General features: G+C 36.3%; 1 protein-coding gene across 1 annotated transcript in view; it reads left to right on the forward strand.

Annotated features, from left to right (window-relative positions):
- LOC136043083 (muskelin-like) overlaps positions 1-16183 on the forward strand; it is a gene marked incomplete in the record, with an annotated part of 167685 nt that overhangs the window by 95642 nt on the left and 55860 nt on the right. Inside the window, 1 exon segment of the mRNA XM_065728007.1 lies at positions 3282-3479. Within this exon segment, the coding sequence (XP_065584079.1) occupies positions 3282-3479 (198 nt within the window).

Genomic DNA, 16183 nt, shown 5'->3' on the forward strand with positions numbered 1-16183 from the left:
AGGACTTCTTAAATAAGTTCTGTGTGTACGAAATAATCATAAAACTCTGCATCCGCATTATTTTTCTTTTTAGGCCTACATGTATTAAGGCTGTTTATTATATATTGCGGTTAATGACCGTACGTGAAACGGTTCGTTGTATAAACTTTTTATGTCATAGTGTACGGTTAATTTCCGAACATAAGAGTGTACGTCTTCTTGCTCGATCTTTGTGATTAAACGTTTAAATGAAAATAACCATCAAAATCGTGAATTCTGGAAAACAAAATCGTAACTTCTTTGTTTTGAAATCAGTAAATACAGTATTATTTCATTTTTTTTTTTTTTTTTGAGAGAGAGAGAGAGATTCAGAAATTTTGTTTAGGTTATCGAAGATATTATATAAAGTTCTTTTAGTTTTCAAAAGTATTTGATTTCTAAAAAGTTTTGGGCGTTTTGCTTGGATATGTTTTGAAAAGGACGTTTTGCTGTTGGGAATCCGTAAAATCAAAAAAAAATAAAATAGAAAAATTCAGAGAATACATTTCGTTTCAAAAATCCAGTGTCAGTACTCGTTCTTTGAAGATCAAAATCCGTCTATTGGCATTGAAGAAAAATTATGTTGTGTTTGGAAAAAAATCATCTTTAGGATATAAAAACAATTTGATGCATCTTGACAATTGTGGAAACTATTTGTAAGTGAACAAAGTTATTTTCATGCATAAAAATTCATGCCATCTTGCATACTTTACATAGTATTACTTGGTTAAAATGAGAGAGGCCCCGAATCAAAAATTGTAGAAAACAGTCCATAATGTCTGAATTTGGCATTTGAGATCGACTTTCGCAGAATTATTCCTAAGGAATCCAGATGAGATATGGAATTTCGTTCTCCCGTTCTCAGAGAGATAAATTAATATTCTGCAGGAGTATGACATTATTTTGTTTTGATAATATTTACTTTCCCTGCTTGGATAGTTTTGTTTTGACACCATGTAAAACTTGAACATTGAAGAGTTTTTTTTCTAAAAAAATACTGGAAATATTACAAACTTCACCGGAACTTTTGTGCCCCGTTTCACGATTCCCATATCAAGGGGAAAATTTCGAGTTTTTATCTCTTATCACTTCGGAGCCAAAGACTGCTGATCACATGAAGAAAAAAAGCTGTGAAAGCAGTAGTGTTGCTTTGCACCACTGTAATAATAATGAAATTTATTACTCGTTGAAAATGAGTACCGTAATAATGTAAAATTAAAAATTGCAAAGTGTCAAACCCCCACTTTCTCCATTGCAAAATTGATCGAAACTATAAACTGTGATTCATTTCTTGAAGTAACGGATTTAGAATTTTGGGCAAAAAGGAGGGGGGTGACTAGAATCATAACCGATTTTTTGAAGATTTTTATAAATACAAGTAATAACTGAAGAAGAAGAATAAACGGCAATTAAGCTAAGGAAGATAACGGCACCTAAGCCGAAGAGATGCTGCCCCCTTCCTCCTCCTGTATCTGCCATTTATTATTTTAATCTATTTACTACAGTTTCTCGAGATAAGATTTCATTTATTTTAGTTCTTCATTATGTAAAACTCTGGGTAACCTAGCTAAGAGATAGAATATGAGAATGTTAATTTTTTCTCTTTCATATATGAAAGCAAGGCTATGGTACCAAGCATAAATGGTATATATGAAATTACTAAGTTACCTAATTTCATGTATCAGGATTCTTTAACTATAGGTGAAACTAAATTCTTAGGTGAAATTAAACCTTGGTTTCGTTTATTTGCCTTCAGTTAAATGATTCAGCTATCGACCCCTCAAAAGTTTTTAAAGAGCAAGTCCTAAGAAGAATTTTTTCTAAAGATAAAATAAAGTATTGACATCTTCTTTTAAAATTGTCTCAAAATTCACAATTTCAGCTTAATATCTACTATACTCTCAAGTTCATGACGCCCATTGCCTTGACACCTATTGTTCATGACACATGTTACTTTTAAGATGCACTATGTATTCAAACTTATGCTCTATTACTTCTCTCTCCCCAATGCCTACTTTTTAGAAGAAAGGTAGGCATATTGCATCCTTTTTAAACTGGAATCATGTAAGGACTTAGAAAATGAAGGATTATAGAGCTAAAGCGGGCCAGTGGGCCATGAAACTAACCTACCCCTCCCACTGCCAACTTTTAGGGCAAAGGTAGGGAATTAAATCCTTGCTTAAACCCCAACCTACCCAATAAGTTTAATTTCGGTCGCTGAGCCAGAAACCTGCTTACCTCTCTGCTGAAAGGTAAGTCGTAAATAGGGGACGTTTGAGAGACAACGCGTCCACTCCCCCTCCAATCATTCAGATTGAAAATCTTTTATGATTTGGGCTTAAAGAAGGGGTCCTATGCACGCTTTGTAATAAAAGTTTGTGGTAGGAGAATGGGGGGAGGTGAGATTATATTCCCTAACACATTAAATTCATATTTGCTTTTCCTTTCAATATCTATGTTTTTCAATCAGCCGTCTTTTTACAATTGATGTGTAGAGTTGGCTCTTGTTTTCTTTTTTAGGTGTTTTTTCTTTTCATTTTATTTCGTGGACATTAGTCTATATTTTTGTTTTCCTTTGTAGTAGGATGACTGAGCTGAGTTCTAGGCCCAAATATCTGCATTCTTTCCTTGTTTTCACTGGCTAGGAATTTTCCTTGCTGTAATTGTTGTCCCGCGTTTTCTCTTATGGCCATGTATAAAAAATATGGTCTCAGAACTTAGTTATGAGACCACCGATAGCACCAGGACTGGACCCACACGTGCCACCTTCATTGAAGGGCAGAAGCTACAGTAGGTAAAATTGAATGGAAATTGAACTGAAATCCACTGACTTACCTCACGATATATATTTGAGAAGTAAAATCTCCTTAAATTGGAGAATACTAATATCAGAGGAGATATCTTCGAACCGTGTCCAACTGTCATGCAGACTGATGATATATACTTCCTAAACAACTGAGGGAAAATATCCGTATAAAAACGTAAAACAGTATCCTGTTTTATTCTCGAACTTTTGGTGCAAGACAGTACGGGTAATAGCACATAACATCTCAGCCTATGATTAGGGGATTTGTTTGCCGATTGGGTTATCAAGTCTGTGACTTATGGGCTGCTCAGACAAGAATTACTGTTAAAATTTATCTGTCTGGTGCCCTATTACCCTTGGAAAGTAAAACCGAGGTGTTGCATAAAACATACTGTAGTATTAAAACAAATTTTAATGTTACTTTGCTCTTTTTCCTTTTTTTTCTTTTGTTTTTTAGACTTATAGAAAATTGTACATTTTTGCCGGACAGAGACATAAAGAATACATGAACGATTTTTTCACATATCATGTGGACACGGGTGAGATTGACGTAATAGCTGACGGAACAAGACAAGATACTAATCAAGTTCCTGCTGCGGGTTTCACACAACGGTCAACAATTGATCCCTATCGAGATGAAATTCATGTACTGTCTGTGAGTATTATTATTATTATTGATGGTAATGTAATTTTTTAAAGTGAATAATGTAAACCCCACTCTCTCTACTTTTACTGCCGGAATAAAAATATACTAGGAAATTATAGGCTCATTTCTTTATTACCAGTAGTATCCAGATTATTTAAGAAATTAATATTTAAAAGAATGGTTGAATTTTTGGAAAGTATGTCATTTTTTAATCCAAATCAATTTGGTTTTTGGAGGGGTATATCTACTGAACACGCTGTTTTATTTTTGACACCTTTTGTGAGTGTTGCGTTGGATAATGGTATGAAAGTTGATTGTGTTTTTCTTGATATTGTAAAAGCTTTTGACTTTGTTGACCATTTTATACTTACTGCCAAATTAGAAAATTGTGGTTTTAGAGGACCATTTCTTGAATTACTGTCCTTATTTTTAAAAGAAAGAACTCAATACTTACAATTAAGGGATATCGTTTCTTCAGTCAGTAATGTTAAATTTGGAGTACCTCAAGGGTTCAGTTCTTGGTCCCCTGTTATTTCTTGTTTTTATAAATGGTTTATGCAGAGCTTTTAATATAACTTTGTATGATCTTGAATTTGGATGTGATGGGGAGAAAGTAATTGTCTCCAGCTTTGCGGATAACACTCATTTAACTGTGGCTGCACAACGGAAATTCAGCTGTTGAGTCGTATTAGTTCTTGTCTGGAGTTTGTTCAAAAGTGGATGAAGCTTAATAAGTTAAATATGAATTATAATAAATCTTGTTTTTTATTGTATGTTAGGAGCTCAAATTACTACCCTTGGATTGATAGACTAAATTTTGCTAATATGAAGATTTCAAGAACAAATTGTGCAAAATATCTAGGAGTTTTAAATTGATGAATGTCTTAGTTGTAGAGAACATATAGATTATATTAGTCTCAAATTCGCTGGGAATGTTGGCATTTTAAGAAAGTTGAAGTATATTTTCCCAAGAGATATTTTAAAAACATTGTATTATTCCTTAATTCATCCTTATCTGCTATATTGTTGTTCTGTTTGGGGTAGTACATTTTCTTCTCATCTCCATCACATCCAAGTTTTGCAGAATAAAACGCTTGGAGTGTTTTTCGGTGTTATTTTTAAAGACTCGATACAAAAGAGGTATATTGATTGCAAAATCTTGCCTTTAGCAGGACTTATTACTCTTTATTGTAGCCTGTTTATGTACAAATATTTCCAAAATTGTTTACCTGTATATTTTAAAAGTATGTTTGAATTAGGAAGTGATATTCATACGCATTTTACGAGGCAGTCTAATATAATTCGTCGTCCGCTTGCTTTTACCCGTAGATCTCAGTTTTCTATTTGGCATATAGGACCCCATGCATGGAATTGTTTACCTACCCCTTTGAGAAACATGAATAATGTTCGTGAATTCCAGCGGGAATTAAAGCTATTTTCCTTTAATATTTACGGTTTTGATAATTTAGTGGACCTCAATGGAGCCAAGATGTTGGTTTTGTTTTAGGCGATACTTGTCAAGTAGTTTTAGTTTCTTTTTGTTTTGTCTTTTTTGTCTTTCTTGAAATGTAATCCCGAATTGCTCAAATGCAGGGTAATTGAATATTTGTTTTTCTTTTCTTTTCCTTTTCCTTTTCTTTTTTTCTGGCAACTGGTATTAACCAAGTGACATATAGCGATCGCAAATTCTGTCGGTCTGTCTGTCTGTCTATCGGTCCCGGTTTTGCTAGGTGAGATGCTTCCAGATAAGCTTGGACGATGAAATTTGGCAGGAGTATCAGGGACCAGACCAGATTAAATTATAAATAGTCGTTTCCCCGATTCGACCATCTGGGGGGGGGGAGACTGGGGGACGATTAATTTGGAAAAATTAGAAAAATAAGGTAGTTTTAACTTACGAACGGTTGATAAGATCTTAATGAAATTTATTATTTAGAAGAATATCGTGTCTCATAGCTCTTTTTTTAAATCCCGACCGGATCCGGAGACAATGGGGGGAGTTGGAGGGGAATCCTAAAATTTTGGAAAACGCTTAGAGTGGAGGGATCGGGATGAAACTTGGTGGAAAACTAAGCAAAAGTTCTAGATACGTGATTGACACAACCGGAACGGATCCGCTCTCGTTGAAGGAGTTGGGGGAGGGTTAATTCTGAAAAATTAAGAAAAAAATTAGGTATCTTTAACTTACGAAGGAGTGATCGGATCTTAATGAAATTTCATATCTAGAAGGATCTCGTAACTCAGATCTCTTATTTTAAATCGTGACTGGATTCAGTTTCAGTGGGGGGAATTGGGGGGCAGAAATCTTGGAAAAGGCTTAGAGTGGAAAGATCAGGATGAAACTTGCTGGGAAGAATAAGCACAAGTCCAAGGTACGTGACTGAGATAACCAGACTAGATCCGCTCTCTTTGGGGGAGTTACGGTGGGCAATTTGGAATTATCAGAAAAAATGAGGTATTTTTAACTTACGAACGGGTTATCAGATCTTAATGAAATTTGATATTTTGAAGGATCTTGTGCTTCAGAGCTCTCATGTTAAATCCTGACCAGATCCGATGATATTGGGGGGAGTATGAGGGGGAAACTGGAAATCTTGGAAAACGTGAAAAGTGAGGTATCTTTATCTTACGAATGGGTGATCGGATCTCAATAAAACTTGATATATAGTAAGATATTGTGTCTCAGATACTCCGTTTTCAGTTCAAAGCGGATCCAGGGACATAGGGGGTTGGAGGGGGGAAACAGAAATCTTGGAAACTGGGAATCTTGGAGAACGCTTAGAGTGGAGAGATCGGGATGAAACTTGATGGGAAGAATAAGCACAAGTTCTAGATACGTGATTGACATAATTTAAGCGCTTGCTCTCTTTGGGGAAGTTGGGGGGGTGTTAATTCGGAAAAATTAGAAAAATTTAGGTATTTTTAACTTAAGAACGGGTGACCTGATCTTAAAGAAATTTGATATTTAGAAGGAACTCATGTCTCAGAGCTCTTATTTTAAATCTCGACCAGATCTGGCGACATATGCCAGATCTGGCGAGGAGTTGGAGGGGGAAACGCTTAGAGTGGAGAGATTGGGATGCAATTTGGTGGGTAGAATAAGCAAATGTCGTAGATACGTGATTGATGTAACCGGACTGGATCCGCTCTCTTTGGGGGAGTTAGGTGGGTCCTGTGCTTTGGCAAGTTTGTTGCTTCTGGATGTTTTAGGACGATGAAAATTGGTGGGCGTGTCAGGGACCTGTACAAATTGACTTAATAAAGTTGTTTTCCCCGATTCGACCATCTGGTGGGCTGAAAGGAGCGGAAAAATTAGTAAAAATGAGGTATTTTTAACTTACGAGTGGGTGATCGGATCTTAATGAATATTGATATTTAAATGGACCTTGTGTCTCAGAGCTCTTATTTATCCCTACCGGCATACTGAACAACATCAAAACACACTGTGTGCATACTGATTGTCAGAAGGGTGCATCAGCAATATCTCAAGAATGGCTGAGGGCATTTTGAGGGGTATTGTGGGGTGTGTTGAAGAACGATCGGAAGGAAGCCACTCTTTACCCTCATGCCCCTCCCCCTCCACACTGATCTAAGTTTTGAAGAAAAATTATTTTGTTCAGAATAGTCCAAAAGTTAAAAATTTGATTCATGGGATGCCATATTCCCCAGAGTCCTTGTGGCAAAGATTTTAAATTGTGCAATTTGCCTATTGTTTACATACTGGATTTATCATTGGGAACTGACGAATGTTTCATCCTTGGTGTGTTCTAAAATGCTAGAGGAATTTAGTTTGGAACTTTAAGGAATGCTGAGGGGTATGATGAACTGAATCAAAAGAGACCATGAGCAGCCAGGTTATCTAAATTGCGTATTTGCAACATCTTACGGACGGCTAACGGTATTGACATGTAACTTGCATGACCAATACTACTGTTACTGGTACTTCTACTGGAACTGCAACTACTTGTGACTTTGACTGCGACTGCAATCACTTGTGACTCTGACTGCTTGCAACTGTACCTATTTGCGATATCTACTACGACTAGTTGCGTTTACTCACAACTGCAACTGCAGCTACTTAAGACTGCGACTGATTTTATTTGTGACTACTCTCAGAAAATGTTGAGGGTAATATTGCGCGGAATCAACAGACACCATATGCGTGTGGTTATTCAAAAGAACGTATCAGTAATACCTAAGTAACAGCTAAGGGTTTTAAGTTGGAACTTGCAAAGCATGTATAGAAAGATGTTCTAAATTCGTCGGATGGCAACAATCCTTTTTGCCTTTTTTAGAAGCCTCTCCTTCTCAGCTGTGATCGAAATTTAGAAAAAAATATTTTTTCCAAACAGTCCAAAAATCTAATGACTGTACCTGGAGGGATGCCAGGCCCCCGGAGCAAGGATTGTAAATTATGCAATTTTTCCATTGTTTACATGCATGATTTATCATTGGGAAAGGGATAAATGTTTGATCTAGGATGTGTCAAAAATTGCTAAGGGTATTAAGGTAAAGTTTCATGAAATGTAGAGGAGTATTTTGAAATCAAAAGACACTATCTTCATCCAGGTTATCCAAATGGTGTATCTGTAATATTTATGAAGCGTATTAACTTGAAACTTTCAGGGCTACTGCTATTGTTACTCATACTCCCACCGCAGCTGCGACTTTTTGCTACTGTAACTGCTTGCTGGTGCGACTGTGATTACTAGTGACTTTAACCACTTGCAACTGTAATTATATGCGACTTCGGCTGTAACTGAGTGTGACTGCGACTTCGAGTACTTGTGACTGCGAATGCTCGTGACTAACTACTGCTGCTTAGGACTGTGACTAGTTCCACTTTTGAATACTTTTAGAAAATGTTTAGTGCGATATTCAATTAATTAAAACACACTGTATACATAATGGCTGTCAAAAGGTGAGTATCAGCAGTATCTTAGGAAAGGTTGAGGGTATTGAGTTGTAAATTTCAGGGGCATGTTGAAAGGGGTATTTGAAAGTAAATGGAGGGTGGCAATCCTCCGTTCACTCTTTTTGGATGTCTCATACAGTCAGATTCATCGGAATTTTGAAAGAGCCATTTTATTCAAAAGGATCGAAAGGTGTGGTAACTATGCCGTCGGGGATTTCATGTCCCCATAGCCCAATGGAAAGGATAGTGAAATATACAATTTGCCCATTCTTTACAGGATCTATCATGGTAATGTGGAATGTTTGGTTCTGGATGTGTCCAAAAAGGTATTAACTTGAAACTTTGAAGGTCACTACCATTGCATGGACTGCACATGGAACTAGTTGTTACTGCAACTATAGCTACTTGCGATCGTAACTGTGACTGCTTTCGACTGTGACTATGACTACTTGCGACTGTGACTGCGACTATTTTTACTTGCAACTAATTTCAATAAATATTGAACAAAATCAACTAGTTGCAAAAGGATGCATCATCAATATCTCAGGAACGGCAGAGATTGTTAAATCGAAACCTTCAGGGCGTGTTTAGGGAGACAGTGGGAAGTGCTTTCAGGGGTAAGGACCCTTCCCCGACGTCCTTTTTTGATGTTCCCTCAACACTGATAAAAACTTTGAAACTGCCATTTGGCTTAAATAGTTGAATGTCCAATAACTATACCTCTGGGGATGTCTTGCCTGCCAGATTCAATTATTGTAAATTATGCAAGTTGTTCATTCTTTAGTATTTATCATTGGAAAAGAGGCGGTTGTTACATCCTGGGTGTGTCCGGAAAGGCTAAGGGTATTAAGGTTACGCTTCGACTCTTTCGACAAAATGATCGATTTTGATTGGAACTGTTTGTGTAAAGGGCAGCTTGAAAGGGGGGGGGTATGGCTGCCATCAATCATCACTTTGACTCTTATATAAAGAGCACTAGAACTCTCAATTTCCTACTGAATAAGCTCCCTCCAACATTTCTACGGCAATTCATTCTAAAAAGCTGCCTATGATAGAGCATTTTTCTTCAAAACATATATAGGGGTTAATTTAATTAACATACTAGGATTCTTTCCGGTATATAAAAACTGATCGCAGTGAGCGGAAGAAAGGACGCACCATATGGAAATAAAGATATATTGATAGGTTGCAACAAAACATACTGGGTAAAACACTTCTCCTGCTTCTTTCGCTGCATAGCATGCTCAAGTCGAAAAAAAAGAAATGTTAATAGCCAAAAAGAGAGAGAAACCATTTATTAATATTAATTATTTGATGGCGTTTAAAAAAGACACAGTGTCGTTTATCCTTTCATCTGAAATGAACACTTTAGCAGCACAATTCTTATCGCATTTCTTAAATTTATATCTATTGTATTTTTAGACTTGCTTCCAATTTAACTGTGTTAAAAAAACCATCTGAGTTTAGAAAAAATAATGACTAATTCTAACTAATTATTAGCCGTCCTGGCCGAGTGGATTGGTGCGCTGGATTCGGGATCCTTTGTCTGAGAGGACGCGGGTTCGAATGTGGACCAAATTCGTCAGTCTGGGACGGGGGTCAGTGGCGTGACTCTGTATGCTTAGCCAGAGTCGACCCAGCTCTAAATGGGTACCCGGAGAAATCTGGGGAAGGTAAACAGGAAGGGTGTTCGAAAGCACAGGATGGCTGGCCCCCATCCCCCCATTGCACTTCCTGGCTGAAGGGCCAAGAAACGGAGATCAGCACCGCTGGTAGGGACTGTAAAGTCTAACGCCGTATCCTTTTTAACTAATTATTGATATATGACCAAAATAATAGGTTGGAGTAAATATAAGCAGGTTATGGACAGTATGTTTTAAAATGATAATGATTAGAATCACCAGTCTACCCCTTCTATCTATCTTTCTTGGAATCTCTTTCTCTCACGGAACGCTAATCTCTTCTGGGGTAAATTTCTACGTAAGTCTTCGAGTGGGACGAAGCTATTCTGGTCACTTTCTTATGGCACTTGGTATCTACCAAGTGACATATAGTGATCGCAAGTTCTGTCGGTCTGTCTGTCTATCCCGGTTTTGCCACTTTAGGCACTCCAGGTGAGCTAGGACGGTGAAATTTGGCAGGTGTATCAAGAACCAGACCAGATTAAATTAAACATTGTCGTTTTCTCGATTCGACCATTCGGGAGGGTAGGGGGGACGGTTAAATAAAAAAATTTGAAAAAATGAGAAGTTTTTAACTTACGAATGGGTGATCGGATCTTAGTGAAATTTGATTTTTGGAAGGATATCGTGTCTCAGAGTATATCCCGACATGATCTGGTGACATTGGGGAGTTGGAGGGGGGCCTAAAATCTTGGAAAACGCTTAGAGTGGAGGGATCGGGATGAAACTTGGTGGGAAAAATAAGCAGAAGTCCTAGATACGTGATTGACATAACCGGAACGGATCCGCTCTCTTTGGGGAGTTTGGGGGGGGGGGAATTAGAAAAAATAAGCTATTTTTATCTTACGAAGGAGTGATCGGATGAAATTTGATGTTTGGAAGGATATCGTGTCTCAGAGCTCTTATTTTAAATCCCGACCAGATATGGTGTCATTGGGGAAAAGACATAGTATTTATAAATTGCTTTTTGGTCAGCTGAACAATCCTTCAAGTCCTGAAAGTCTCAACTTAATACAATTAGCCTGTTGCTATAACATTGCTGATATGCCTTAAATTTTCATCTTAATACTCTAGGCTTTACAAGTAGTTGCAATAGACTTAGTAGTTCGTGTAGTAGTAGTAATAGTCGTAAAATTAGCAGCAATAGTATTATTAGTAGTAGCGTGCACCTATTATGTTTTTGCTCGCTTTGAGTTTAACTTCGTTATTTATTGTAATTTCTCTTCGTTTTGGGTTTCATTCATTACTTGTGATGATTTGTGGTAGTTTTACGCTTGAGAGATTATTTGCCTCTATTTCTGCTCATTTTTGGTTTAAAGGAGCTCTTTACTTTTCTTTGGAAAACTTGTTTTGTAGAAAAAATCTTTCAAATTAATTACTTTAAATAGTCGAATCAAGCTGAGAACGAGCAAAATTTAGTTTTACGCTTGAGAAATTATTTGACTCTATTTCTGCTCATTTTTGGTTTATAGCAGCTCTTTACTTTTCTTTGAAAAACTTGTTTTACCCATCAAAACTTACGAGCCTGAGAAAATTTGCCTTATTTTAGAAAAGAGGGGGAAACGACCCCTAAAAGTTATAGAATCTTAGCGAAAATCACATTATCAGATTGAGCGTATCAGAGAACCCTATTGTAGAAGTTTCAAGCTCCTATCTACAAAAATGTGGAATTTTGTATTTTTTTTTTCCAGAAGGCAGGTCACGGATGCGTACTTATTTGTTTTTTTTTCCAGGAGTTATCGTATCGACCCAGTGGTCCTAGAATCTTGCGAGAGGGCTCATTCTAACGGAAATGAAAAGTTCTAGCGCCCCTTTTAAGTGACTGAAAAAATGGAGGGCACCTAGGCCCCCTCCCACGCTGATTGTTTTCCCAGAGTCACTGGATCGAAATTCTGAGATAGCCATTTTATTCAACGTAGTCGAAAAACCTTATAATTATGTCTTTGGGGACGACTTACTCCCCCTAAGTCCCCGTGGGAGGGGCTACAAGTTACAAACCTTGACCAGTGTTTACATATAGTAATGGTTATTTGGAAGTGTACAGACGTTTTCAGTTTTTTTGTTCGGGGGGGGGGGGGCAGGGAAGAGGGGGATATGTTGGGGGAACTTTCCTTGGAGGAATTTGTCATGGCGGAAGAAAATTTCCATGAAGTGAGCGCAGGATTTTCTTGCATTATTTAAAAATGACAAATTACATATGAAAAAGTTTTTTCAACTGAAAATAAGGAACAGCATTAAAACTTAAAACGAACAGAAATTATTTCGCATATGATGGGCTCACCTCCTCCTAATTCCTCGGTCTTTACGCTAAAGTATTTTTAGTAATTTCAACTATTTATTCTACGGCTTTTGTGATTCAGGGGTCATTCTTAAGAAATTCGGAAAAAATTTAAGTTTTAATGTAAAGAGCGAGGTACTGACGAGGGGGTGAACCCCCTTATATACGTAATAAAAACATGAGAATACAGAAGTTCGTTACATAAGCTAATTTGTAAGTTACGTATATCTTTTACTTATAAAAACATCCGTAAAAAATTAAAAGTTCTAGTTGCCTTTTTAAGTAACCAAACAATCGGAGGACAACTGGGCCTCCTCCCCCGCACCTTCTTTTTCAAATCATTCGATCAAAACTATGAGAAAGCCTTTAAGCCAAAAAAAAATAAAAAAAATGCAAATTTCGTTTTAATTATTCATCCGCGAAGAGCCGAAATCAAAACATGCATTGATTCAAAACGTCCAGAAACTAAAAAAAACAAGTTTTTTAACGGAAAGTAAGCAGCGACATTAAAACTTAAAACGAACAGAAATTACTTGATATATGAAAGGGGTTGCGTCCTCATCAACGCCCCGCTCTTTACGCTAAAGTTTTTTACTGTTTTAAAATGTAGATTTAAGAGAAAGAGTCAAACTTTAACGTAAAGAGCGGGGCATTGATGAGGAATGAGCCCCTTTCATATATGAAGTAATTTCTATTCGTTTTAAGTTTTAATGTCGCTCCTTACTTTCCGTTAAAAAAAAAAATTATTGATTTAATCAGAATAAAAATGGAAGGGTCAAAATTCACTACGAAGCTCATATACAGTGTGATTTCCGTTCCTTTTGATTTTAACCTTTCTCTTGACTTTGAAAAAAAAAATCCCGTCGCTATACTGTCCCACTCATTCTTTCGTCGTTTTGTTCATAATTCTAACATGCGAATTAAATTAAAGAGAGAAAGATCTTTACTATGCAAAATAATTGGTGGATATGCTCCACTTTCCCGTGCTCTGACTTATGTTGATCATTTTTAGCAAGTATTTTCAGTTTAATTATTCTTTCCTCGAACAAGACACTTATTGTGTTTCCAAAAATCAAACGCAGTAAAAAACCGCAAACTGAAGTCTATTATCTGTCAAATACATACTTATCCTGCAAAACGAATAGAGTAAGAATTTTTACATGTAGTCCTCTTTATCCATTATATGATTTCCGTTCCTTTTTAGTTTTTTACAGTTCATTGATTATTACGTCAAAAAAGCGGTTTTTTATTTTCATTAAATAAAAAAAAACAAGTTTTTTTTTAACTGAAAGTAAGGAGCGACATTAGAACTTAAAACGAACAGAAATTACTTCGTATATGAAAGGGGCTGCTACCTCATCAACGCCCCGCTCTTTACGCTAAAGTTTGACTCTTTCTCTCAATTCTTCTTTTTAAAACAGTAAAAAACTTTAGCGTAAAGAGAGGGGCGTTGATGAGGAAGCAGCCTCTTTCATATACGAAGTAATTTCTGTTCGTTTTAAGTTTTAATGTCGTTCCTTATTTTCAGTTAAAAAACTTGTTTTTTTTATTTAATTTCTGAACGTTTTTGAATCAATGCATGTTTTGATTTTGGCTCTCCGCAGAGGAATAATTAAATTGAAATTCGCATTTTTTTTTTTTTTTTTTTTTTTTGTTTGGCTAAATGGCTTTCTCATAATTTTGATCGAATGATTTTGAGAAAAAAAGAGCGGGAGAGGAAGCCTAGTTGCCCTCCGATTTTTTGGTTAATTAAAAAGGCAACTAGGAATTTTAATTTTTTACGAATATTTTTATTAGTAAAAGATTTACGTAACTTATAAATTAGCTTACGTAAAGAACTTTTGTATTCTCATATTTTTATTACATATATGAGGAGGTTCGCCCCCTTGTCAGATCTTCGCTCTTTGCTCTAAAGCTTAAATTTTGTCCCAATCCATTAAGAATGACCCCAGAATCACAAAAGCCGTAGAATAAATAGTTGAAATTACTAAAAATACTTTAGCGTAAAGATCGAGGTATTAGGAGGAGGTGAGGACACTTCCCAATAACCATTACTATATGTAAGCACTGGTCAAAGTTTGTAACTTGTTGTCTCTCCCACGGGGACTGTGGGGGAGTAAGACTTCCCCAAAGACATAGTTATAAGGTTTTTCGACTACGCTGAATGAAATGGCTATCTCAGAATTTTGATCCGTTGACTTTGGTAAAATAATTAGCGTGGGAGGGGGCCTAGGTGCCTTCCAATTTTTTTGGTCACTTAAAAAAGGCACTAGAACTTTTCATTTCCGTTAGAATGAGCCCTCATGCAACATTCTAGGACAACTGGGTCGATACGATCACCTCTGGGAAAAAAAAACAAAAACAAATAAACACGTATCCGTGATCTGCCTTCTGGCAAAAAATACAAAATTCCACATTTTTGTAGATAGGAGCTTGAAACTTCTACAGTAGGGTTCTCTGATACACTAAATCTGATGGTGTGATTTTCGTTAATATTCTATGACTTCTAGGGGGCTTTTACCCCTATTTTCTAAAATAACGCGAATTTTCTCAGGCTCGTAACTTTTGATGGGTAAGACTAAACTTGACGAATCTTATATATTTAAAATCAGCATTAAAATGCGATTCTCTTGATGTAGGTATTGGTATCAAAATTCCATTTTTTAGAGTTTTGGTTACTATTGAGCCGGGTCGCTCCTTACTACAGTTCGTTACCACGAACTGTTTGATTATCTCCTTCCGGATCATTTTTCAGCCATATTTTTTTGGAAATGTTATCAGATGAATCAAAAAGAGAAAAAAACTGTCAGAAAAAAATGGAATAGAAATGGTGGGTGTCCTTTAGTGCCCGTTGCCATGTTGATTTGGATGAGTTGTCTAGAAAAATCTAATAATTTCGGCCTATGTATCTACTTTTCGAATCTTAGCCGGCCCTATAGTATTTTGCTTTAGCGTTAACGAATTATATAAAACTGTGCATTAGACAATAAATGACAAAAAAAAACAAAAAAAAACTGCATAACATAAATCATGAGCGAGGATTTTCATTCAGAGTTTATCTGGGTTTCTATTGCTTTTAATCTAAAAAAACGTTTTCCACAAAAAAGGTTTTTTAAAGAAAAGTAAAGGGCTGCATTAAACCAAAAAAGAGCTGAAATAAAGTAAAATAATCTACCAAGTGTGAAACTACAACAAGTCACCATCAATAAATAAGTAAAGCCCAAAATGAACCGAAACTACAATAACAAAAAACCGAGTCAAACTCAAAACGAGCCGAAATTAATAGGAGTAAGGCCAACACCCCCCGGGCCTTTTGAAGACCAGAACACAATTTGCACTTTACTGAAAACAAAATACATCTTAAATGTTTTGACTTTTTCAACTTAAATAAATACAAAATTATTAAGACTAAGGATATGTATACCCATATTAAACTGCCAATCCATATTTACTTTTTGTTGTTGTTTTTTTTAGTAAAGTTTTTTTTTTCCAGTCATAATAATAGTAGCCCTAAAAGTTTTAACTTAATACCCTCATTTGTTCTCGGAACATTGATGAGATGTCTTATTGGCAACCAGTATACACACGGTGCCTTTTGATTTAGTTTGAAAGCAATATTTAGTTTTAGAGCATAATGTGCAAAATTCTGTAGCTGTTGGGGTTGACATACCGAATATCCTTAAAGGCGTAGCTACTGGACCGTGCCACTATGCTAAACAAAATGGCTATCTTAAAATTTTGATGGGATGTGTTTGGAAAATTAAAGGGCTGGAGAAGATGGTTGCTTGCCCTCCAATCACTTTTGACTTTTGGGCGCTGGAAATTTTAATTTCCCGTC

Source organism: Artemia franciscana, unplaced genomic scaffold (genome assembly GCF_032884065.1).
Source record: "Artemia franciscana unplaced genomic scaffold, ASM3288406v1 Scaffold_289, whole genome shotgun sequence".
Classification (NCBI taxonomy): Eukaryota; Metazoa; Arthropoda; class Branchiopoda; order Anostraca; family Artemiidae; genus Artemia; species Artemia franciscana.